Source organism: Lutra lutra, chromosome 8 (genome assembly GCF_902655055.1).
Source record: "Lutra lutra chromosome 8, mLutLut1.2, whole genome shotgun sequence".
Classification (NCBI taxonomy): domain Eukaryota; kingdom Metazoa; phylum Chordata; class Mammalia; order Carnivora; family Mustelidae; genus Lutra; species Lutra lutra.
The window spans coordinates 122042158-122067596 of NC_062285.1; the positions used below are offsets into that span (position 1 = coordinate 122042158).

At 38.6% G+C, this 25439-nt stretch overlaps 1 protein-coding gene across 3 annotated transcripts; it reads right to left on the reverse strand.

Annotated features, from left to right (window-relative positions):
- Nucleotides 1-660: 660 nt before the first annotated feature.
- Nucleotides 661-25438, reverse strand: IKBIP (IKBKB interacting protein). 3 transcript variants are annotated; one of them, XM_047740091.1, is made up of 4 exons: nucleotides 25240-25438; nucleotides 24813-25026; nucleotides 16598-16715; nucleotides 9297-11854 (listed from the first exon to the last, which is right to left on the reverse strand). In XM_047740091.1, exons 2-4 carry the CDS (start codon nucleotides 24986-24988, stop codon nucleotides 11018-11020), a joined length of 1131 nt encoding a protein of 376 aa, XP_047596047.1. In that variant the 5' UTR covers nucleotides 24989-25026; nucleotides 25240-25438; the 3' UTR covers nucleotides 9297-11017. The 3 variants fall into 3 exon arrangements, with proteins under 3 accessions (XP_047596048.1, XP_047596047.1, XP_047596046.1); XM_047740090.1 differs by having other exon boundaries at nucleotides 25176-25438; XM_047740092.1 differs by lacking the exons at nucleotides 9297-11854; nucleotides 25240-25438 and adding an exon at nucleotides 661-1549 and having other exon boundaries at nucleotides 24813-25233.
- Between the last annotated feature and the right edge of the window lies 1 nt (nucleotide 25439).

Below are 25439 nucleotides of genomic sequence, written 5' to 3' on the forward strand. Positions count from 1 at the left end.
AATCAGCTGCTCAACCCTTTAAAATAGTTTGTTTTTACTGTTAAGAATAGAATCTGTTAACCTTAAAAATAAAACAGCCAGTTATTTCACCAGCAAAATGGATTTATTCAGGAATAACAGAGAATTGCAATTCAGGACATGCAAGCTATGGCAAAACCATAGGCAAGCCCAGAGAACAAAGAGAAGAATGCTTTTTCATAGAGGAAAAGGGGCAGTTGGGAGGGGCTGTTCTAAACAAAAAGTCCATTGCAGTGAACTGAGAGTTGCAGTGTGGTGGCTTCTCATTAATTGAGTTGTGAGTGAGACACTGGCTGGATTGCTGTATCTAGGCTGCTGTGTCTTCCTCCTGCTGGATTAGTAAAGCATAGGCTTCTTCCGGTTTGGCCAAGGGCTGCAAGGCATGAGAACTCCCCCTTCTGGCCTTGCAACTCCATTTATTTTATTTTATTTTATTTTATTTTTTAAGATTTTATTTATTTATTTAACAGATAGAGATCACAAGTAGGCAGAAAGGCAGGCAGAGAGAGAGAGGAGGAAGCAGGCTCCCTGCTGAGCAGAGAGTCCGATGTGGGGCTCGATCCCAGGACCCTGGGATCATGACCCGAGCCGAAGGCAGAGGCTTTAACCCACTGAACCACCCAGGCGTCCCTTGCAACTCCATTTAAATGAGATTTCCTTTATTCAGTTTCACTAATCAAACACAAAATGATATTTGCTCCAAAATTTCATTATTTCTGAGTTGTCAGTCATGATATTAAAAAAGTTATTTCCATTTCATCTAAATAATTTCAAACTAATTCATATCTGAAATGTGTGTTATTTCATCTTTCATATCCTTAATCTCAGCTTGGACTATTGTTAAATTAGATATTTTTTCATTTAAGAAAGCAATTTCTTTCTCTCTTTGTAGTAAGTCAGTAACCAATCTCCCAATGCGTTGCATTAAATCATTTACCAATGGTTCCAAACGGGAAAAGTCCTTCTTTAGATTATACACCTTTGGTTTTAGATCATTTGCAAAAGTCACTGTCTTCATAACTTTAGCTCTGTCACTTTCTAAGCTTAAAAACCTATCTGTGTGCTTGTTGAAATCATTCTTTAGCTCTGAAAGTATCTTCTCAACAGAGTTAATTCTTTGTGAATTTTCAGATGCTGTCTTTCGGAGCATTGCTGTTCGGTCAATGCTACTTGAGAGAAGATCACCTATGTTTTTTACTGTATCTTTTTCAACTTTTTCTATTTTATTTTCTAATTCTTGAGCAGAATCTGTCAGTGATGTTACATCAGTTATTAATCCTGAAATACGTCGTATATCTGTTTTTACAGTTGTAATCTTGAGACCAACATCTTTTGCCATGGAAGTTGCACTTTGGTTTACTTTTGTCACATCTTGAGAAAGAGTTGTCAAATTTTTATTCAGTATATTCTGTTTTTCAATGATCCTGTCAGACCAAGTTTTCACCTCATAAATTTCCTCCTGTAGACGCTTTAGATGAGCAATTATTTGAAAAGACTTCCACTGTTCCATGATAGCTTCAGACTTCTGACACTGTAAGAAAATATAACACCATAATAATTAAATTGATTAAAAGCTTAATATATAAAATACAAGTTGAATTTTGAACTTTAGTAAGTTGATAATAAGTTCAATTAAAGTTAATAACTTTACCATTCTTCTGGAAAGCATGGTAAAAGATGTATCAAATGTAATACTAATAATTAAGAAGGAAAACATGAGGAAATTTCATAAAATGTCACTAGAAAGACATTTTTTATATTATTAACTCTAAGACATTTTTATACTAGTAAAAAAGACATTTATACTATATTTTTATACACTAGAAAGACTATTTTTATACTAACAGTTCTCTGAACAGTGGCAAAAGAGGCTAAACGAGAGACAGCGAGGTATTTCTTCTTGCTGGAGAAGAGAGGAGGAAGCCTCCTCTAGATAAGCTTTGGTAGATATGTGGGGGTCAAACAAGGCAACATAATTTTTGAAACACAAGTTTGTTCATAGTTATTTCTAGTGCTAGAATGAAAAGACAATGTTCAAGGCTCCGTATGTATATGCTTTATTGTCCAATTACTTTTAAAGATTTTATCTTTAAGTAATCTCCATACCCAACGTGGGATTTGAATTTATAACCCAGAGATCAAGACTCGCATGCTCTTCTGACTGAGTTAGCCAGGTGCCCCTGTCCTATTACTTTTATGAATAATTTTCTGGGGTACTTATCCATGAGGCCCTGAATAATTCAATTGACTAATTTTTTTTTTAAAGATTTTATTTATTTATTTGACAGACAGAGATCACAAGTAGGCAGAGAAGCAGGCAGAGAGAGAGGAGGAAGCAGGCTCCCCACTGAGCAGAGAGCCCGATGCGGGGCTCGATCCCAGGACCCTGGGATCACGACCAGAGCCGAAGGCAGAGGCTTTAACCCACTGAGCCACCCAGGTGCCCCTCAATTGACTAATTCTTAAGTTCCTACTATGTTAGGCATACCAAGTATGAGGGATATAAAGATGAGTACAGCTTGGGTTGTGACCTCAACTCAGTTTCATAGTTTAGTAGAGAAGACAGGTATGTAAAAACAAAACAATCATTAAACAAACAAACAAACAAAACCTATCTTCAAAATTCTAAAATCCTGTGATTCCAAATACAAGTGGTTCTCAACTTTGGTATATTTCTATGCCATACGCCTTACCATCCACCTGTAAATTGTCATTTTGGTTTAACCTGGATACAGTTTTTTTCCTTGTCCCATCCAACCCCTAGTTGATGAACATTTTGAGCCACACAACTGCCTGACAGTACTTTGTTATTTTTGCTGTTTGTGGTAATGTTTGTGTGAATATGTGAGTGTGTGTGTGTGTGTGTGTTTAAATAGCAGTGTTAGAGAAGCTGAATATTTTGTTATTTTTGAATATTTAAAATTTTTTGCAAGTTTTTATTTAAATGGCCATTTATTTAAATGTATCTATTTTTCTCCTTCTAGACGTGCAGTTCTGTCAGCATTCAGAATGATTTGATATTTATCTGTCTGTGTTACAGGGATGAGGTAAGCATAGGGTCCCCTACTATTCCGATATCTTAATTCCTCCTCCTGAATATTTGAAATTTTATTGTATTGTGTCATCAGTTAATAAAATTAAGAGGGAAAGGGAAAAAAAAGTATGGATTATAGTGACAATAGGGTCAATATATGGGATATAATCTCATAATACCAAACTGAAAATTATAACAGGAATTGTCAGGTAAAACTAATGAACTTGAATCAGAAGACTACCTGAAGCTCAGCTATGGAGGAAAAAAAATTAAAGGACATGTGTAAAATATATTGTGAAAGCCTATGTCCAAAGACAGATACACATTGTGATTATACTGAAAGAGGAAGTCCCCTTATAATGTGTAAGTCAATCATATGGCTTTCACACATTTATTTATTTTAATTTTTTTAAAGATCTTGTTTATTTGACAGACAGAGATCACAAGTAGGCAGAGAGAGAGGAGGAAGTAGGCTTCCCGCTGAGCAGTGAGCCTGATGTGGGGCTCGATCCCAGGACCCTGGGATCATGACCTGAGCCAAAGGCAGAGGCTATAACCCACTGAGCCACCCAGGCGCCCCGACTTTCACACATTTAACATTAAACTCATTTTCTAGGAAAGCATTGTCTTATAATTTACTTACTTATTTATTTTAAAGATTTATTTATTTATTTTAGAGGGGGGAGGAAGGCAGAGGGAGAGGAAGAAAGAGTTTTAAGCAGACTCCACTGAGTGCAGAGTCAGAAGTGGGGCTTGATCCCACTTCCCTGAGATCATGACCTGAGCCAAAACCAAAAGTCGGATGGTTAATCGTGTCACCCAGGCACCTTGGAAAGCATTGTTTTAAAGTGGAGATTGTCTATAACTGTGTACTAATAATCAAAACTAACTTACTTGGATATATCAAGAGGATATAATACTAAGTGAAATAAGTCAGAGAAAGACAAATACCATATGATTTCACTCCTATGTGGAATTTAAGAAATAAGACAGGCAAAGAGAAAAAAAAGAGACAAACAACCAAACTATTAAATATAGAGAACAAACTGGTGGTTGCAGGAGGGAAGATTGGTAGGGGGATGGGTGAAATAGGTGATGGAGATTAAGAGTACACTTATTATGATGAGCACTGAGTAATGTATAGAATTGTTGAATCATTATATTGTACAACTGAAACTAATATAACACTGTGTTAATTATACTTGAATTAAAAAAAATAAAATTTTGTTTTAAAAAACCCTAAGGAACTAACTGGATCCAACAACATTTACTGGGATGTGTTAGTATGATCAAGAACAGTCTCTGCTTGGGGCACCTGGGTGGCTCAGTGGGTTAAAGCCTCTGCCTTCGGCTCGGGTCATGGTCTCAGGGTCCTGGGATCGAGCCCCGCATCGGGCTCTCTGCTCAGTGGAGAGCCTGCTTCCTCCTCTCTCTCTCTCTGCCTGCCTCTCTGCCTACATGTGATCTCTGTCTGTCAAATAAATAAATAAAATCTTAAAAAAAAAAAAAAGAACAGTCTCTGCTTTTAAGGAGTTTATAGTTTAGTCTGGGAAAGAAAATGTCAATAAATAGATCATTTGAAATAAGAAAACAAAGGTGCGCCTGGGTGGCTCAGTCAGTTAAGCATCCACCTCTTGATTTTGGCTCAGGTCATGATGTCGGGGTCCCGGGACTGAGCCCTGGAGTTGGGCTCTGAGCTCAGCAGGGGAGTTTGCTTGAAGATTCTCTTTCTCCTTTTCCCTTTGCCCTTGCCCCCCTCAAATAAATATATCTTTAAGAATAAATAAATAGGGCACCTGGGTGGCTCAGTTGGTTAAGCAACTGCCTTCAGCTCAGGTCATGATCCTGGAGTCCCGGGTTCAAGTCCTGCATGGGGCTCCCAGCTCCACGGGGTGTCTCCTTCTTCCTCTGACCTTCTCCCCTCTCATGCTCTCTCTCACTCTCTCTTTCAAATAAATAAAGTCTTAAAAAAAAAAAAAAAATCAGAAAACAAGGAATTAAATATGCAGGCTGAAAGGAGTTTTACAAAATAAGATCTACAGTTTCTTTAAAGACTTAAATTTTTTTTCCAAAATAATTGTGTATTTCAATATTTTTATGAATTACCATTATAAAATTGCATTTGCCTGGTTTACTATCTTAAAATAACCTCAAAAATTAAAAAAAACTAAAAAAAATCTCTTTTGAGATTATTTTGATAACATTAACATGGTTTTATATAATGCAAATAAAAATTAATATGTTCAGGATATTATTTTTATGGCAGCTTAAAAAAGGAGTAAAAATATAGCTGCAAAATAATGATAAGCTGAAATGGAACAGAACAGTTATCTCAAAGTAGTAATTCCCTCTCTTAGCCCCATTATATATGTTTGATTTCAAAATGTATTTTAGGATTTTTCTTCTCAAGTTTATGCTATATTAATTATTGGTGGGGGGAGGTGCCCCCAAATGTTTTTCGGTAGAGAAGTTAGACGACAGTTAAAATGTTATTATGGGTATGACATTGAAGAGTAACCACAGGGGTGCCTGGGTGGCTCAGTTGGTTAAGTTTCTGACTTCAGATCAGTTCAGGTCATGGGTTCTGGGATCAAGCCCGACAGCTGGCTCCCCACTTAGTGGGGAGTCTGCTTATCCGTCTTCCTCTGCCTCTCCCCCAGTAGCCTGTGCTCTCTCTCTCTCGCTCTCAAAAAATAAATAAAATTAAAGGAAAAAAAAAGAGTAATCACCATCAGGAAGGAAATCAAGTAGTGATTGCAAAAGCATGTTTTATTTTTAGGGGAGAGGTTTTGCAAGTGTATTTGCTGAAACAGAGACTCCAAAGGGTGAAGAAAGTAGATGGCTTATTTAATTCATTACTAGGTTATTGTTTATTAATGTATTTATTCTAGTAGAGTAAATGTAGCCTAACAGCATTACACAGTTTAGACTCCTCAGAAAGAACTTACTTTATTCTTAGAAGGATCAGATCATTAAGAAACTGTTAGTAAGACTCTCTCTTTCCCTTGGTAGGTTATAAAAGCAATTTATCATGAACTTCTATTGATCTTTACTACAATATTTATGAATATAGTGTAGGAATAGTCTTGAAATTGTTTCACAGAATTATTATCTTTTTAAACAATTTTATTGATTTGACAGAGAGAGAGAGAGAGAACACAAGCAGGGTGAGCAGCAGAGGGAGAGGGAGAAGCAAGCTCCCTGCTGAGCAGGAAGTCCCACTCAGAACTCGATCCCAGGACCCTGGGATCACGACCTGGGCCAAAGGCAGACAGTTAACGACTGAGCCATCCAGACATCCCATACAGAATTTTTTTTTTTTTTTTAAATACTTAGGGCTTGTTAAACTATTTGCCTAGAATGAATAGAAGTTTTGGAGAATCCACCAATGGCTCAAAAGATTTTTACCAAATTCCTATCATATATACAAGGTACTAAGCTAGATGCTCTCTGGATCTACAAGAGCAGTATGGGTCAAGGGAATGATTTCTGGGTCCACCTGGCTTTCCAAAAACTTTGCTAAAGGATCTTTGATCTTTTTTTTTTTTTTAAACATTTTATTTATTTATTTGAGAGAGAGACAGTGAGAGAGAGCATGAGCGAGGAGAAGGTCAGAGGGAGAAGCAGACTCCCCACGGAGCTGGGAGCCTGATGCGGGACTCGATCCCAGGACTCCATGATCATGACCTGAGCCGAAGGCAGTCGCTTAACCAACTGAGCCACCCAGGCGCCCTTGATCTTTGTTTTTAACTAAAGGATGGGGAAATTTTATTAATCTCTAAAATTAAAAACCACATAAAGCCAGAAGAGGCCTTAGATAAGAGTTTTTGATACAATTTCCTCATTTTACAAATTAAAAAACTGAGCCCCAAAATAAAATGCCCAAGGACACACAGTTAGTGGCAAAGCGTAGATTAGAAGAGTCTGGTCTAGGCTCTTTCTCCACCACTGCCTTCTAACTATTCCCTAAACATTTCTTGGTTCTTTCTTATGCCCAAGGCCCAAACAATTTCAGGTCATAGTTACAACTTTTGGGTGACTTACAGTCCCATAAGGGCAATGTGGTAGTGGACACATTTGACTGAATTACAGTTTTTTTTAATTCTCAAGATGGTTCTTTTTTTTTTTTTTTTAAGATTTTATTTATTTATTTGAGAGGAAGAGAGAGAAAATGAGAGGAGAGAGGTCAACCGGAGAAGCAGACTCCCTGCTGAGCAAGGAACCGGATGTGGGACTCAATCCCAGGACTCCAGGATCACATCCTGAGCCGAAGGCAGTTGCCTAACCAACTGAGCCACCCAGGTGCCCTCTCAAGATGGTTCTATTGATAGTGGATTTCTTGTGATTTTCTCCCCCGGTTGAATAGTAACAGATTGCATTGTATAGTGGGAGGTCAGTGGCCTCTGGAGCTAGACAGATTTAGCAGTGTGATTCCAGTTTCCTAACCTTGCTAAGCCTCAATTTCCTCATTTATAAAATGGGTGTCAGGCTAGCAAAGTTGTAGTGCGAAGTAGGGATAAAACAGGTCATTGTCGATACTCAATACACAGAGCTATTACTGTGATGATGTTGAATGCAGACTTCCTAGCAATTTTAGACACGTAATAGGCTCCAATGCTAGTTCTCTCCTCCCTTGCTGTGAAAGCTGGGATGGAGCATTTTGTGTTTTATTAAATTAATAGTTCATAGCTAAACTGAAGAAAACAGATGCTGGGCAAATTTGCAGAGCTTTTGCAACAATGCGCATAAGTATATAGAGAAATAAATCTTTTTTCATGTGCTTGGTGAATTTGCAGTGTAATTTAAAAAAATTTTTTTAGTATCATTATTAATGACATCATATTAAGCTTTGATCAAGATCATGGATTCATAGAAAGGTCTGTAATCAGGTTGAGATTAAAAACAATGCCATTAGCTCTGTATCACTGTTAACCAGTTTTCTATGAAACCATAAGCTAATAAATCAACATTTTTCATTATAAAATATAAAAGTACAGAGAGTCAACAAGCTTCTAATCAATAAGCAATATTTAAGGAAATATTACTATAAATATATTTTTAAACTTTGCATCCAAAAGTTAAAAAAAATCAGGTGTTTATTTTGTAAAAGTGATTTATTTATTTATTTATTTATTTATTTATTTTTTAAAGACTTTATTTATTTGACAGACAGAGATCACAAGTAGGCAGAGAAGCAGGCAGAGAGAGAGGAGGAAGCAGGTTCCCCGCCGAGCAGAGAGCCCAATGTGGGGCTGGATCCTAGGACTCTGGGATCATGACCTGAGCTGAAGGCAGAGGCTTAACCCACTGAGCCACCCAGGCGCCCCTGTAAAAGTGATTTATTAATACTAAATTTAAAAAATGGACCCGATGGTACTCTGTATAAGAAATTAATTGATATAGAATTTGTTATCAATTACAAAGATACAAAAATGTGTCTTAGAATATGGAAATCTTCCTTAAAGGAAAGACTAACAATGCAATTTAATATTTGATACACAGGGAAGGTTTTGAAATTTCAAGTATCTGTGTTATATAAATGAATGTAAGAAACACAAGAAGACAAATTAGGTACATCTAAATCTCTCTACTGAGAATTTTTTTTTTAAAGATTTTATCTGGAGTGCCTGGGTGGCTCACTTGTTAAGCATCTGCCTTTGGCTCAGGTCATGATTCCCGGGTCCTGGGATTGAGTCCCGCATTGGGCTCCTTGCTTAGCTGGAAGCCTCTCCCACTCCCCCTGTTTATGTTCCTTCTCTCTCTCTGGGAAATAAATGAATAAAATCTTTCTCTCTCTTTTTAAAAGATTTTATTTATTTATTTGCCATAGAGAGAGAGAATATAGCAGGGGGAGCAGCAGGCAGAGGCAGAAGCAGGCAGATGCTGGACTCCATCCCAGGACTCTGGAATCAAGACCCTAGCCGAAGACAGCCACCCTCTACTGACAATTTTTCATAAGAAAACCTCTGAGTAAAGGAAAATATACATATACAGATGTACATAATATGTATATACATATACACAATAGTTTTCTCATGAAATACTTGTAGAAGGGTAGTTTTTGTTTCCCTCTTAACAGTCACTACAGAACACAGTGGTCACCTGGTTTCCATTTACTTTCTGTAGTGACTACTATAGTATATTCAATTTAATAATAATGTATCAAATCTGAAGATGGGCTAAACAAACAATGAGAGATCACATCTGCCATGATAGGATAGAGGTTGAAACAACAAAATTCTAGTGAATTTTAGAATCTATTTTATTAGCATTAAAATAAAGGCAGACAAGTACAATTTTGTCAGTGCACACAGAGAGGAACTTACACACTCAGACATCAAGGAATTTAATGTTAAGATTCCAGATATTAATGATATGCTCTTTAATAGTAGCATTTTTGCAGACTTATTTTTATGACCCATGGCTGTCTACCATAGGCCCTCCTAACCCCAAAGTAGAACTTGTTTGGGATTTGTCCATAAATATGCAAATGTACATAATAAAACTACCTGACCTCAACTGACTGCTTTCAAGTTCTTGAAAGTGCTTAATTCCACTGATATTACATTATTCAACTAGGACTACAGTTGATTACTGGCATGAAGACACAAGTAGGAACAGTACTTCCATATGCAGTTGACTCAATTTTCAACACCAAGTTTGGACACTCTTGATACATCAGTTACCAATAAAAGTCTTATGTGCTTCCCCAACTCTGCACATTTCCAATTATGATTATTGGAAAAATCTGACTAGATCTCCCCTTAATCACATCTCAGTATGTCCACATCTTATTACTTATGACTCCATTATATGATTTAGAGTAAAATAAAATCATCATGTAAAACAAATTTGGTTGGGTAATTAGTCTGGGAACTCCTTAAAACAATGACATACATTTAATTATCATAGTTATCATAATTTCTCAATACGCTGCTTTTTCCTCTTTAAAAGAGGCCACAGGTGTATTGGTATTTTTTATATTGTAGGTAGAATAATTTATCTAGGGCTCATGTATCTAGAGAACTCAAAAGTCTGTAACACAGTTAGAACCTTAAAAAAAAAAAAAAGCCCAGGTATACAAAGATATTCCAAAAGTCTATATTTCATACATACTTAATTCATAGGTAAAACTTTCAATAAGAATATATTTACTTTTTTCTTAATTAAAAAAATTTTTAAAGTCATCTCTATGTGCAACATGGGGCTCAAACTCAAGACTGTGAGATCGAGTCAGGCACACCCATTTTTACTCTTCCTTAAAAATTCTTACAAGTATCTACAATACACTTTAGAACCTTAATAAAAAGTAAAAATGTTTCCCAGGCTCCATAGTTTTCAAAAAGTACATATTGATTCACAGCAAATCACCTCATGTTTTCCTTTGGTCATTTTAGACAAAATTCCTATGAACTTGGTGGTCTGGATCTTAGCCTGCATTAAATTACAAAGGAAATGCTGAACTGGTTAGGCAGGCACATTACCTACCAACCAACCTGACAGTGACAGTGGGCCAATGGGTCACATCTTTGGGTGATAGAAAACGTATAAGAAATAGATGTAAGTTTTGAAAAAAATAGCAAACTAGGGTCATTTAGTGAGAAGGGAAACACTCCTTAATAGCTTCCAGAGGTATTAATATATTTGGGTCCAATATAATAGCTGAAATTCATAATAATGTCCATTACTTATTAGAAAAACATTTAAAATGTTAAGTATATTGCTTTAAAACGATGGAGATATATTTTGGAAATATTTCGATTTACAATGCCTAAAGTGAAATAAATTTTATTGCTTAAACAGATAAGCTGTCATTATGTGGATAATCCATGTGTGTGGATATGTCACTATTACTGGCAATAGCTAGTAATGTAGGATAAAGTGAGGCATATCAAAATAATGCAGAAGTATGGAACTAATAAATTTATGTATAACAATATGGTCATCAGAATAAATGTGGTGCATTTAAAAGTCACTATCAATTCCTTTATTTTCTAGATTATATTCTTCTAAAGTTCCCTTTTCTCTTGTACTTGAATATAACATAAAATCATGAACTTTTCCTTTTAGAACATCCAGGTCATTTTGCATCTTTAATATGCTATTATCATACTGAATTCTTTCAAGGGTTTTCTGCATCTCCATTATTTCAGATACTGCTTTCAGCATATCATCTTCCATATTAAACATCTGAGTAGTTAAGTCTTCCATTTTTTTTTCTGTCCCGATCAGATCCTGAGAGACTCTGAGAACAGAGTGAATAGCACTCTCAATTGTTGGCAAATGTGTCTTGCATTCTTCAACTTTGGGTTCATAGTTGGAAAGTTTATTAGTCAGGTCTTCATCTCTGGCAAAGAGAGCATGCTGTTCCTCTTCAAGCTTTTCAACTGCTTTTGTATCAGAGCCAAGCTGCTCCTCTACTCGTAGAAGATCCTCTTCTTCTTGTCTTTTTACTGTTCTAATATTTCTTAGTGTGCTATCTTCCAAATCTTTAAGCCTTTCAGTGAGCAATTTTATTTCTTGTTCAGCTGAGTTAATTTGGACAGTCACTTGAGAATGTATGTGTTTTGATTCTGATTTGAAAATGTCTGTATTAACATTCATTTCTTCTAGGGTTCTTTTCCAGAAATCTGAAACATTCTGGAATTTCTCATTAAGGCTTTGCATCTTTTGGGTGAGTAATTCTTCACTATTTTGGATGTTGTGCATGATACTTTGGAGGCTGGATACTTCCTGCTCAAACTGGGTCACCAAAGACATGGATGATGTCGCTTCCTGCAGGATACTTTCAGTAGACTCAAGCTGTATTTGTAACACAAAACAATTCCCAAGGCTACTTAATAACTTTTTTTTTTTTTTTTTTAAGAGAGAGAGAGACAGAGAGCATGAACAAGGGAGGGGAGAGGGGCAAATGGAAGAGGGAGAGAGAGAATCCACAATGGGTGTGGAGCCTAACATGGGGCTTGATCTCAGGACTCTGAGATCATGACCTGAGCCAAAATCAGGAGTCAGACACTTAACCACTGAGCCATTCAGGTGCCCCTTAATGACTTTCATATTAGGCAAATACACTTTAACAATCACATGCCCAGTTCAAATTCTGAAGATGTCTAAAATATCCAAGTATATCAGAACCATAATGACAAAAACATTCATTACTTTAGCAGTTGTTTTAACAGATTTTAAAACAAATGTGACAGATTAGCACTATGGTAGAAAAACACACACCTCAATTTATAAACCTAAATGTTTGTACATTTTCATGGAGGGACATTCAACAGAGAAATAATGTTAAAGAAGTCTGAAGTATATCACATTTCCTTCTTTTCTTACTCCAATGGAAAGCAACTTAGTTGTCATTCTTATAGTTATTCAGCTTTTTTAGAAACTGTAACTGAGTTAATAAAATTTGTTAAGTTTCCTAAATTCTCTGATTCTGGAAGAGTTTCTGCCTGAAAATTTCTTGACTGACCTCTTACAGAGAAGGTACCAGAATCAGATATTATAGATATAACAAAGGCAGAAATGAATAAAAGTCCAATTTAGTGAGGTAACTCACATCAAATAGTTACATGTGCTAAGTATCTATAAATTGTGGTAAGCTCCTGGCATTTCCTCATATGTGTCCAGAATATGGGACGCTGTGGACCTCTTTTAGCTTATTCTCACACACAGATAACAGCTTCAGAGACTACAGGAAAGCCTAGAATGATTGTTAACTTACTAAGTGCTTGCAGCAATGTGTTGAAAGTGTAATACTGTACAAAACATGGTTCTGCCTTTAAGCAGCTTGGTTTAACTGGGGAGAAAGCCAAGTCTACATGTGTTATGACAGGGGAAGAGCTATGGAAGCACTTACGTGGGGGACCCAAACCAGACTTCAAAGATCAAGGAAAATATTCTAGAAGTATTATCTAATATCTGCACCTAGTTACTTCTTTTCTGAATCATACTACCATGCTATAGCCAGATGAAGCTTTTAAAAACTGCTATGCACATCATGGTATGACATTAGAAAACCTACAATGTTCCTTAATACTTCTAGGATACAGTCCCAAATTTACCTGTGTATGCTATTCTTCCCTCCTTGTTGCTTAGCTCACTTCTGTCTTTCCTTCAAGGCCTAGAGCAGATGCCAGCTCCTCAGGGCAGCATTCTTCCATAGCCCAAACTCCGGGAGCACCTATTGTGTTGTGTATTTGACACTTGCTTGGCACTCAGCACATAAAATTAGAGAATTTCTGAGAATTCACTCTATGCCCGACCTTGTGCTAGACACTAAATATGAAAATAGAGACATAATATAGCTCCTGACTTCATAATTTGACAGAGGAGATAGCATTTTGGATCTTTTACATCACATATCTGGAATCCCACTAAGATTTACTGATTATCCTCTGTTCCATTATTAAGCACTGGGATACAGAGAGAAAGACACAGTGCTTTAAAGAGCAGAAAAGGAGGTAAATTAATAAACTCGCAAGTTTCCTATTCCTGTCATGATAGAATTACCATGAGGAGAATGGATGCTCTGAGTCTGGAGCCAAATGAGGAAAGGCTTAGAAGTGACTTTGAAATCTGACTCTTGAAGAGACTGATGTTAGTAGTCAGGTGAAGATATGAGACCTTCTAAATTCCTTAGGAGAAGAGACTCTTGTGCCTTTCTGTAGCTCCCAAATCTTAGGGAATAAAAAACATGTTTGTTGACATTTAGGAAGAAGAATGGCCATAAATCTTCTGGGCCCACCCCAATCAAGACCTGAAGCAATCCCAGGTGATAGTTAGAAACAATGTGTAACAGTACTGACTAATAAGAGCACTCTGAAACATTATTTAAAAGTTATTTTTAGGAGTGCCTGACTGGCTCAGTTGATAGAGCATACAACTCTTGATCTTTAGGGCTGTAAGTTTGAGTCCTACATTGGGTATAGAGATTACTTAAAAATAAAACCTTTTGGGGCACCTGGGTGGCTCAGTCGTTGAGCATCTGCCTTTAGCTCGGGTCATGATCCCAGGGTCTTGGGATGGAAGCCCACATCGGGCTCCCTACTTAGTGGGAGGCCTGTTTCTTCCTCTCCCACTCCCCCTGCTTGTGTTCCTTCTCTTGTGGTGTCTCTCTCTGTTAAATAAATAAATAAAATCTTAAAAATCAAATCAAGTCTTTAGGGGTGCCTGGGTGGCTCAGTCGTTGAGTGACTGCCTTCGGCTCAGGTTGTGGTCCCAGGGTCCTAGGATCCAGCCCTGCATCGGGCTCTCTGCTCAGTGGAGAGCCTGCTTCTCCCTCTCCTGCTCTCCCTGCTTGTGTTCCCTCTCACACTGTCTCTCTGTCAAATAAATAAATAAAATGTTTAAAAAAAGACTAAAAAATTATCTTTAATGTACACATGTAGCTATTATAAAAGATCCTTTAAAAATCAGTTCTGAGAAATATTTGTACATCAGTAATACTGTTTAGTTGTCTTATTGTCAGCCTTTTGAAGAGGTAAGTTTATCTTCATCTATGGTGATTTCCTGTTTAGGCTGTTCACCAGAGCATCACTGTAATCTGGAGGCAATATACCCAAGCAGACCCCAAATACAAGACCAACTTTCCAGAATAGTAAAGGTCTCAAGATTGAATCTGAAAATATACAGTGACTAGTATGTTATAATAATTTGCATTTATGGACTGACAATATAACCTAACAGTTTTTTCATTTTTTAAAAGAGCTTAATACCTTAAATTTACTACTATTTAAAGTTTTTAATTTATTTATATTTTTTTATTTTTTATTTTCAGCCTAACAGTATTCATTGTTTTTGCACCACACCCAGTGCTCCATGCAATCCGTGCCCTCTCCAATACCCACCGCCTGGTTCCCCCAACCTCCCACCCACCCTGCCCCTTCAATCCTATTTAACTGTTTTTGAAAAGTTTGCATATATATTGTATCACATCCGATCCTTTTAAAAATCTTGTTATTCTCACTTAATAAATGATGCAGAGGCTAAGAGAAGTTAAAGTGATTTTTTCCAAGGTCACAGAGTTGTGATAAGAGTCCCCATCCTGTTGTTTTCCCCTCCTACTGACCATGCTGACCGTTAGGCCCAGCTTTGAGGAAGGACAGCTATTGTTCAATTACTCCCAGGGAAGCCTGGGAGAGAAAGAGCTTTGCAAAGACTGAATATTTCTTGGATAATGATGATATTTTAAAAATCTGCCTCAAAAGGCATTTTAATTGCTACCATTTTTTTAAAATGGCAATGTCTTTTTTTTTTTTTTTTTTAAGATTTTATTTATTTATTTGACAGGCAGAGATCACAAGTAGGCAGAGAGGCAGGCAGAGAGAGGGGGGAAGCAGGCTCCCTGCTGAGCAGAGAACCCGATGCGGGGCTCGATTCCAGGACCCTGGGATCATGACCTGAGCCAAAGGCAGAGGCTTTAACCCACTGAGCCACTCAGGTGCCCCTGCTACCAAATTTTTCATTTCAAAAGGATGTCTTTCTTCAAAATTTGTTTTCAATAGCTTTCAAGTATACAGAGTTTCTATCTTCTGGGATTTATTTTTCTATAACTGTTCCCTCTGATTAGAGGAGCCCCTAACAAGTATAACCAGATTCCGACTTGAGCCTTCTGTCAAGATACCCACTTTTGCAGCAGTATGTAGTAGCATCTTCCTGAGGCCGTTGGGCTCACCCTCTGTGGAATCCCCTGGCACATGTGAGTGATGCATAATCTTCATCTATGACTTTTCTCTTCTGGGAGACTGATTACATGCTAATTCTATGCATGAAGCCACAGGAACTCAGACCCTCTATTTCATTTTTCTGTTTTTTTTTTTTTTGTAAATCCTTGCTCACCTTGGTGCCAAGCACAAGTCCTTGTCTACCTTATGACATAAGTAAAGATTTAGTGAATGAATAAAAGAACAAAGAAGGCATGTTTCCCAACCATAGCTTGGTTCCTGGTAGCCAAACAAGTCCCGCATGATGCCTTATTGATTGCAGCTGACCTCTCCTGAGAAGCATGGTAGTTAAAAATTTTTTATGTCTCACATTTCTAAGAATTCCGGTAACAGTGCATTTGCATTTGCAGCTTGAAGAAACACAACATACACATGGATTTTAATTTTCTTTTGGCTACAAAGCCAATATTTATTTTTAGATTAGTCACTCTGATATGCAGATGTATACAAATTTTCCAACTAGAAAGTAGAGAAAAAAAAAAACAACCTGATGGACCTTTGCCCAGCAAGTGCTGTTGCTCTTCTAATTTTATACCTAAAGACCAATCATATTTTCAGTGCTCTAGACATTTGATATTCAAATAGAAAATTGGGGTCACATCAATATAAACAGTAACATTTATATTAAAAAAAAAAACACTATCTCTTCAAAATAATCTGAGTCTAAATTGGACTGAAGGGAGAAATGTACAAAAACCAGTGAGAGTTAAAACAGTTAATGGTCTAAAAGGCAGGAAAAAGGAAGTATGGAGTACAAGGGTGGTAGCAGGGAAGAAAAACGGGAAATCTATGCAAGTAAGCCAATTAGTAAGTAATTTACCTTTTCTGAAATTAAACTGATTTTACTTTGAAGTCCTTGGAACTTGTTGGTTTCTATTTTCAGTAACTGGTATTGGCTTTCCACCTTTGCAAACTTTTCAGACTGCTGAAATACAAACCTAGAAAAAAAAAAAAGAAAGAAAACACTACCCCCTAATTCATATCCATTTAAGTGTGAATTTTAAAGGAACATTTTATACTTCTGGCAAGGACACCATAAATTCTGGTATGAGTAGTGACAGCTTTTAGTAGTTTATCTCAACAAATTAATAGAAAATGAAACTCTATCCTGTTCAAGTCCCAGTAAGATGGTAGTGATAGCTGTCTGCATAAGAAATGTTTTAGAGGGAGAAATGATGAATTACCTAGAACAAGATATGGGATCGCTACTATTTTTCTCAAGGTCATATTTGGGCAATATCTAGAAAATAAGTTTTTTCATACTGAAATGTAGAAGCAAGAGTTACCTATATAAAAATATTTTAAATTAAAATGTAGGAGAGAAAGCCTTGAAGTGGAACAGAAAGATGATGACTAGTAGTTGAAAAATAACAAGTCAAGGGGCGCCTGGGTGGCTCAGTGGGTTGGGCTGCTGCCTTCAGCTCAGGTCATGATCTCAGGGTCCTGGGATCGAGTCCCACATCGGGCTCTCTGCTCAGCAGGGAGCCTGCTTCCCTTCCTCTCTCTCTGCCTGCCTCTCTGCCTATTTGTGATCTCTGTCAAATAAATAAATAAAAATCTTAAAAAAAATAAAAAAAAAAAAAGAAAAATAACAAGTCAAAACTATGAAAACAGGAGTCATTGTCAAAGTGGCAATAGAACATATATGCAATGCAGGGCGTATAACAATTGGTTATAACCAATATATGAGTCTTAAAGGTGTACTTTAGATGCCACTCTAAAATTGGAGTGTATTCTTCATCTGGTAAGTAGTAAAGGTTGTAGAAGCATAAAAAAGTTATCCCAATCTTAAAAACAATAAATAGACTTTGGGGTCACCTGGGTGACTCAATCGTTAAGGGCCTGCCTTTAGCTCAGGTCATGATCCCAGGGTCTTAGGATCAAATCCCACATCGGGATCCCTGCTCAGTGAGGACCCTGTCTTCTCCTTTTGCTCTCTGTTGCTCATGAATAAGTAAATAAAATCTTTAAAAAAAAATAAACAGACTTTTGTTTCTAGACTTTTGTATATAGGACTTGAGATAAGCAAATGCAAAAGAAATGCTTTGGAGCTAATACCATTTTGGTTCATCTACTTTTGACTCAATTCTTTGGGCTCAGAAAAAGCAGGAGTTAAAATTCTTTGTGTATTTATTGAGTCATCAAAATGTGGTGGGGGAGAACCCTATGAATAGAGGGCTTAAATCATAGTACATAGACCAGTGGTTCAAAAGCTTTGCTACATATTGGAGTCACTTGTCTGCTTTTAAAAAGTCTAATAATGCCTGGGTCCCACCCACAGAAATTCTGACTTATGTGGTTTAGGATGTGATTTGTATATTGGAAATCTTAAAAGCTCCCCAGATTGAGTAGTCAGTCAAGCTGAGCAGCACTAATTGATAGTGTTTTATGAAACTGATTTCCATTGAGAGACAAACATTTAAAGATCAAAAAAGGAAAGATGAAAGACTTCTAAACTTTGTGTATCATTCCAAAGGTGGTGATGCTTCAAATTTGTAAGTATTATTAGGCTAACTTGCTATAAAACTGTCCGAAACTAAAATGGACTTTTTGTCTTTTGAACAATGTTTGCAATATTGGATAAAATAAATATATCTTTTTAAAAGATTTCATTTATTTATTTGACAGATCACAATTAGGCAGAGGCAGGCAGAGGTGGAGGTGAAGAAGCTCCCGGCTGAGCAGAGAGCCCGATGCGGAACTCGATCCCAGGACCCTGAGATCATGACCTGAGCCGAAGGCAGAGCCTTAATCCAATGAGTTACCCAGGCACCCCCAAACAAGCACTTTAAAAAAAAAAATTATTTATTTTAGAGAGAGAGAGCCTGAGTAGTGGGGGGGAAGGAGCAGAGGGAGAGGAATAAGCAGACTTGAGCCCAACATAGGGCTCAATCTCACAACCCTGAGATCTTGACCTGAGCCAAAATCAAGAATGAGATGCCTAGGGACGCCTGGGTGGCTCAGTTGGTTGGACGACTGCCTTCGGCTCAGGTCATGATCCTGGAGTCCCGGGATCGAGTCCCGCATCGGGCTCCCGGCTCCGCGGGGAGTCCGCTTCTCTCTCTGACCTTCTCCTCGATCATGCTCTCTCTCACTGTCTCTCTCTCAAATAAATAAATAAAATCTTAAAAAAAAAAAAAAAAAAGAATGAGATGCCTAACCAACTGAGCCACCCAGGCACCCCATAAAGTAAGTTTCTTCTGATGATGGCTAGTGTCTGTCCTATGAGATAACAGCCAATTAAGTAAGCACAGATTACATAACTAGCATAGATTGACTTTTCTCCTATGTGTGAATATAACTTTCAAATAACATTTCTGGTTACTAGGAAATGCCATTATTCTAATTTTCAAAGATGAAAGTGTAGATTTAATTTTTTTTTTTTTATATTGGCTGTTTCATTCTTGGATTTTAAGAGATTCTTTTCAGAGTATAGGCTTATCTGAGATTATCACACAGAGACCAAGGATGGAGAACACTCTAAAGAAATAAGTCTAATTTCAGAGATTAGTTTTATCACTCATTACTCCAATATTACCTAGGGATTTATCCTGCAGATCAGAATGTTTATTCAGAATAAAACTGTATTAGTATAAGGCACTTTTTGTGAAAATTGATCCACTACTCTAACACATTATAGTGCTTCTCATTTTATTAAATATTTTAATGTCTTTTTCTGGACTTCTCCAAAATTCAAATATTAAGCAAAACCTTGAAGAAAAGTATGTCATGCTAGTGCAAATATCATCTCTGATGATAATTTGTAGGTTTTTTTTCATGGCTAGCTTCTCAACAAAAAAAGATTCATCATAACTTCATATGAAAAATAATGCATATAAGAAAAAACAAGCATAGAGATGCCTGGTTGGCTTAGCTGGTTAAGCATCTGCTTTTGGCTCAGGTCATGATCCCAGGATCCTGAGATCTTTGGGCTCTCTGCTCAGTGGGGAGCCTGCTTTTCCCCTTCTCTCTCCCTCTGCCTTCTTCTCTCTTTACCTTTGGCTCTGCCTGCTTGTGCTCTCTCTGTCAAATAAAAAATAAATAAAATCTTTTTTTTTTTTTTTTTAAATAAATAAAATCTTAAAAAAAAAAGCATAAAGTTGACTCTGGGCTAGTAATGAGAAAAATGAAAAGTGGTTTGTATGTGCAAAGTTAAAATACATTCATTTTATTTATCACTTAGATGTGCCAAGCAGTATTCTAAAATGATTTGTAAAAACTAACTCATTTAATATTAAGGAAGAGGATGATTTTCTAGAAGTCAATGTTGACAGAAGGTAACTTCAATCCTGAAAAACTAAATTTTTCAAACTGGCATCCAGGTTAGTGTCCAACGTGCTTTGTTTCCTTTCCATGAATCAGAGGTATACAAATATACATTAAAAAAAAAGATTTATTTGTCCCTCTGCTTGTCCTGCACAAGCAGGGGCAACAGCAGGCAGAGGAAGAAGCAGGCTCCCCCCTGAGCAAGGAGCCCGATATGGGACTCAGTCCCAGGACCTTGGGATCATGACCTAAGCTGAAGGCAGACGCTTAACTGACTGAGCCACCCAGGCATTTTTTTTTAAAGGTCCTTTAACATTTTTTTTTAAAGTAGGCTCCACATGAGCATGGAGCCCAGCACAAGGCTTAAACTCACAACTGTGAGACTGAGACCTGAGCTGAGATTAAAAGTCAGACGTGGGATTCCTGGGTGGCTCAGTTGGGTAAGCATCTGCCTTTGGCTCAGGTCATGATCCTGGAGTCCTGGGATAGAGTCCTGCATCAGGCTCCTTGCTCATTAGGGAATATGCTTCTCCCTCTGCCTGCCGATCCCCCTGCTTGTGCTCGCACTCTCTCTCTGACAAATAAATGAAACAAAACAAAACAAAGTCAGATGCTTAACCAATCAGAGCCATATTCTAACAGAAGTTCAAAGCCCCCTTATTCCCTGTCTTCCTCAATTTAGATGAGGGAGACAGGGTCTGCTAAGAGCTGTAGTTTCTAGTTAGAAAAGGACTATAAATAGTTCTGGACTAGGGATTTTTATTTCTAAGTGTTTGGCCTCTTAGATTAGTATCAAAGGAGGTAGCATATCATACTGGGTAAGAGTACAGAACTGAGCAAATTTGGCTCTGCCATTTACTAGCTGTATAATCATCTTGGGCAAGATATTTATCTTTGCTGTAGTTTCTTCATCTGTAAAGTGGGAATCATAATACTTCATAGGGTTGTTGTGGGGATTAAATAGGTTCAAATTTATGCAGTTAGGGTATCACACATTAGCTACTCTTTTTAAGTACCTTGGCCATTTCTTTCAGACTGCTTTGTGTGGCTGCTTTTCCATCCCTCTGACAAACCTATAGTGGTATAAAGCATCAGGTTCTCCTCCTGCTTATACCTGATGCCCCAGGCCTGTCCACCTTTGAAAAAGTGTTGGGTTTAAAGCAAATCAAAGATGGAATGGACAGATTAGACCACTTACAGAAAGAGAACTCTCTTACCCTATTTTGGGGCTGCTTCTCATTATCACATGGGAAAATGATATAGGAGAAAGGGCCGCAGGTTAACTGACTAGTTTAGTGTGGGCCTTACAAGAGGAATCTTCGACTCCTTCAGAATCCATTGCAGTCTATAGACACCTCATACTGATTCAGAGCCTGTAGGACAAAACAGTGTTCATTTCCTTAGGGTGTTTCCCCTCCATAGCTTCTTTAGTAATCTTAGATGGTGGCAGATAGTTGATTGAGGACTTACAGGATTTCTGATTGTTTCAACTTAATAATGAAAAAGAGGCAAACAAACAAAGGAAGCTGTCGTTATGTATCTTCTGCAAGAAAGGAGTTCCAGGGCCATGTCGGTACCCATTCAGCCATGTTTCATACTACAGCTTCATTTCCAGGCACAATACTGAATGTCCAGGAAAGTAATGACCATATTCCATTTAAAATCAGGGCATTTAGGGACACCTGGTGGGTCAGTCGGTTAAGCATCTACCGTCAGCAGGGAGTCTGCTTCTCCCTCTCCTTCTGTGTGCTTGCTTGCTCTCTTTCGCTCATTCTCAAACAAATAAGTAAATAAATCTTTAAAAAAAATTTCAGAGCATTTTAAAGCATAACCCTTTCAGATAAAACTTCACTTACCAAAAAAAAAAAAAAAAAGCAAGAAAAGATGAAAAATGAGGTTAGTGAAAGTTTTCAACATAACTTGTGTCTTTACTGTAAGCACTAACAGTAAATTCCTGCACTAAAGTGTCTACTTTTCAGGTTTTCCTTTACAGATTTCTTTTTTTAAAGAGATGGGGGGGTTGGGGGGGAGAGGGGCAGAAGGAGAGGAAAACAGAGAGAATCTTAAGCAGACTCCATGCCCATCTTGGGGCATCATCCCACAACCCTGAGATCATGACATAAGCTGAAATCGAGAGTTGGGACACTTAACTGACTGAACCACCCAGGTGCCCCTATGGATTTATATTAGTGTTTTCCCAGAACAAAAACTAAAGTACTGGAAAGCTGAACATTGTGTGATGTAATTTATCTCATATGAATATGAATCTTTGAATAATCAAGATTTAAATTTAATAACTAAAACCAGTTGTATTAGGTTCCAGAGAGAAGCAACATATACAGATGATCCCAAGCTTATAATGGTTTGACTTAGATTTTTTTGACTTTACGATGGTATGTAAGTGACATGCATTCAGTAGAAAATGTACTTTGAATTTTGACCATTTCCTGGAGTAGCAGTGAGACCCTGATCCTCTCCTTGGTTGGATTCTTTCCCCTGATTCTAGGCAGTGGTTGCAGTAGCAGCTCCCTGTGAGCCATGTGACCATGATTCACTTACAACCCATCTGTACCCATACAAGCATTGTTTTTTTTTTTTTTTTAACTTTCAGTATTCAGTAAACTACATAAGATATTCAGTACTTTCTTGTAAAAATAAGCTTGTTAGATGATTTTGCTCAACTGTCTACTAACGTGAAGTGTTCTGAGCATATTTAAGATAGGTTAGGCTTAGCTATGATGTTTGGTAGATGAGGTGTATTAAATGCATTTTTTTTTTATTTTTTAAAGATTTTATTTATTTATTTGACAGAGATCACAAGTAGGCAGAGAGGCAGGCAGAGAGAGAGGAGGAAACAGGCTCCCCGCTGAGCAGAGAGCCCGATGTGGGGCTTGATCCCAGGACCCTGAGATCATGACCTGAGCTGAAGGCAGAGGCTTTAACCCACTGAGCCACCCAGGTGCCCTAAATGCATTTTTGATTTATATTTTCAGCTTACAATGGGTTTACTGAGAAGGAACCCCATCCTAATTCAAGGAAGATCTGTATCTTTTAGACTACTAGCCCTATTACGGAATGACTTTCTCAGTATAAAAGGGTTTTTATTTACCTAAAGAAGGTTATGCATTTTAAGACATATGAGCAATTTACAAAATTTATTAAAAAGGGTAAATTTAGTCTTTTAAGATCAAAAATAAAATATTAAACAAAATGCCATTATTACTAAGATAAGCAATTTTTTTAAAAAAGAGAACATGTATTTATTTTTAAAAAATTTTTTTAAATTTATTTGACAGACAGCGATCACAAGTAGGCAGAGAGGCAGGCAGAGAGAGAGGAGGAAGCAGGCTCCCTACTGAGCAGAGAGTCCGATGTGGGGCTCGATCCCAGGACCCTGGGATCATGACCTGAGCCAAAGGCAGAGGCTTTAACCCACTGAGCCACCCAGGCGCCCCGTATTTATTTATTTTTAAAAGATTTTATTTATTTATTTGACAGAGGGAACAGAGCAGCAGGCAGAGGGAGGAGAAGCAGGCTCCCCACTGAGCAGGGAGCCTAATATGCAGTGGAATCCCAGGACCTGGGATCATGACCTCAGCCAAAGCCAAACAGCCAAATGCCTAACCAACTGAGCCACCCCAGCACCCCTTGAAGAGACATCCACTTTATAACATCCGTTTAATAACATCCACTTTATTGTAATAGATGTTTTATCAATTTCCACTCAGCATGAGTCACCAGTACAGTATAACTCAAAATTTACTACAATCAAAAATGGTCTAGACTAAAGGAAGTCCAGGGGCCCTCCTAGAATTCGATTACTCTCGAAGACAAATAACTATCTTCTAAATACTATAAAAATCGGGGGGAGGTGGAGGGAAATTCTAATTTAAGGCATCAGTCTGGTTATTTTTATTTATTTGAGAGAGAGAGAGAGCGCCCCCCAGCGAGAGCATGACCTGGGCGATGGGGCAGGGGCAGAAAGCCAGGCAAGGGCCCACCCGGGCCTCCAGCCCAGAACCTCAGGATCATGACCTGAGCCAAAGGAGGCAGTTAACCGACTGTGCCACCCAGGAGCCCCTTAAGGTTATTTCCAACACTCATTTTTTTCTGTAACAACAATTTATCGCTATTTACTTGGTTTAAAAAGTACAGATGTTCAGTTTTAGGTGAACACAAATGCTACACTCTTGTCACTTTACAGTAATAAAATTCAATCTGTAACTTCGGAATACACTTTAAATTCATAACACATGAACAATGATGGCAATATGAGAAATCCTCCAAACTCTGATAATTGTCATTAACGTTTGTTGCCCGAGAGCAAACTCAATTCTTTAGACTGCAAACGTTGCCATTAGGCATTTATGGGGTGAGGGTGGGGCAACCGTGTCCAAGGCAAATGCGGAGCGGACAGGAAATGGGTTACAAAAACCTAGAAGCTTCCGACGTGTAGTAGGCACTTTAGTAAAGTTTGGCCAAATCCGCATCCCTTTAGAAATGGCTGACTCATTCACAGACCTTAGTCTCAACTCCAGTTAAGTGACTGAATCACATCAATAAAAGGAAAAATGAGTTTCAAGAAACGAGCGAAAAGGGGGAAAAAAAAAGGATGCGCTGTCCCTTTTCTGGGGTCGAGGCAGAGGAACAAAAGCCGCAGGACAGGGGTTGGGAGGTTAGCGGGATGCTGAGCCAGGCGAGGACCCGAGAAGAACGGGGAGATCGCGGGAGGCCGGACACAGGGCTCGGGGGGCCTCGCGTCCACTTACCAGGCCAGGCCCAGGCACGTCCCCAGCGACAGCAGGCTCACGCCGGTCCGGGGATCCACCCAGCCCTCGCCTCCACCGCCCCGGGCCTCGGTGCTCTTCCCGCCCTCGCTCAGCTTCCCCGGCTCCGACGGGGCTCCCTTGGGCCCCGACTTCTTCCGGCTTTTCACCTCCGACATGTCTGAGGACGCGACAAGCCTGGGGTAGCTTCTTCACCCTGGGGGGTCGGGACGTGGCCGCCTCAGCCTCTGCGGGACGCCTCCGCGGTAGCCGCGCCTCCTCCTCGACTAGGAACCTCCCACAAACTTGCCCCCCCACCCCGTCCCGGCCGTTCTCACTGCTTCACAGCGTACCTCAACCACCCGCCCTCTGGTTCCTTCAGCAGAGGAACCTGACGGGCCTCCTTCCCCTTTCCATTAATGCCGCAAACCTGATGAAATCGTGGCTTCCCGGCGCGCGCGGACCGCGGGACTGCGAAGGGGATTGGGAGGCGTAGAGCGCGCCACGTGGAGCGCGCCGCCTAGGTCCCCGGGCCTAGTAAGGAGGCGCGCCCCCGTAGCTTAGCCACGCCCCCGCCATAGGGTGGGGCGGAGGGTGCTTCCTCAGGCGCGCGCTGGCACTAGCGGCGGA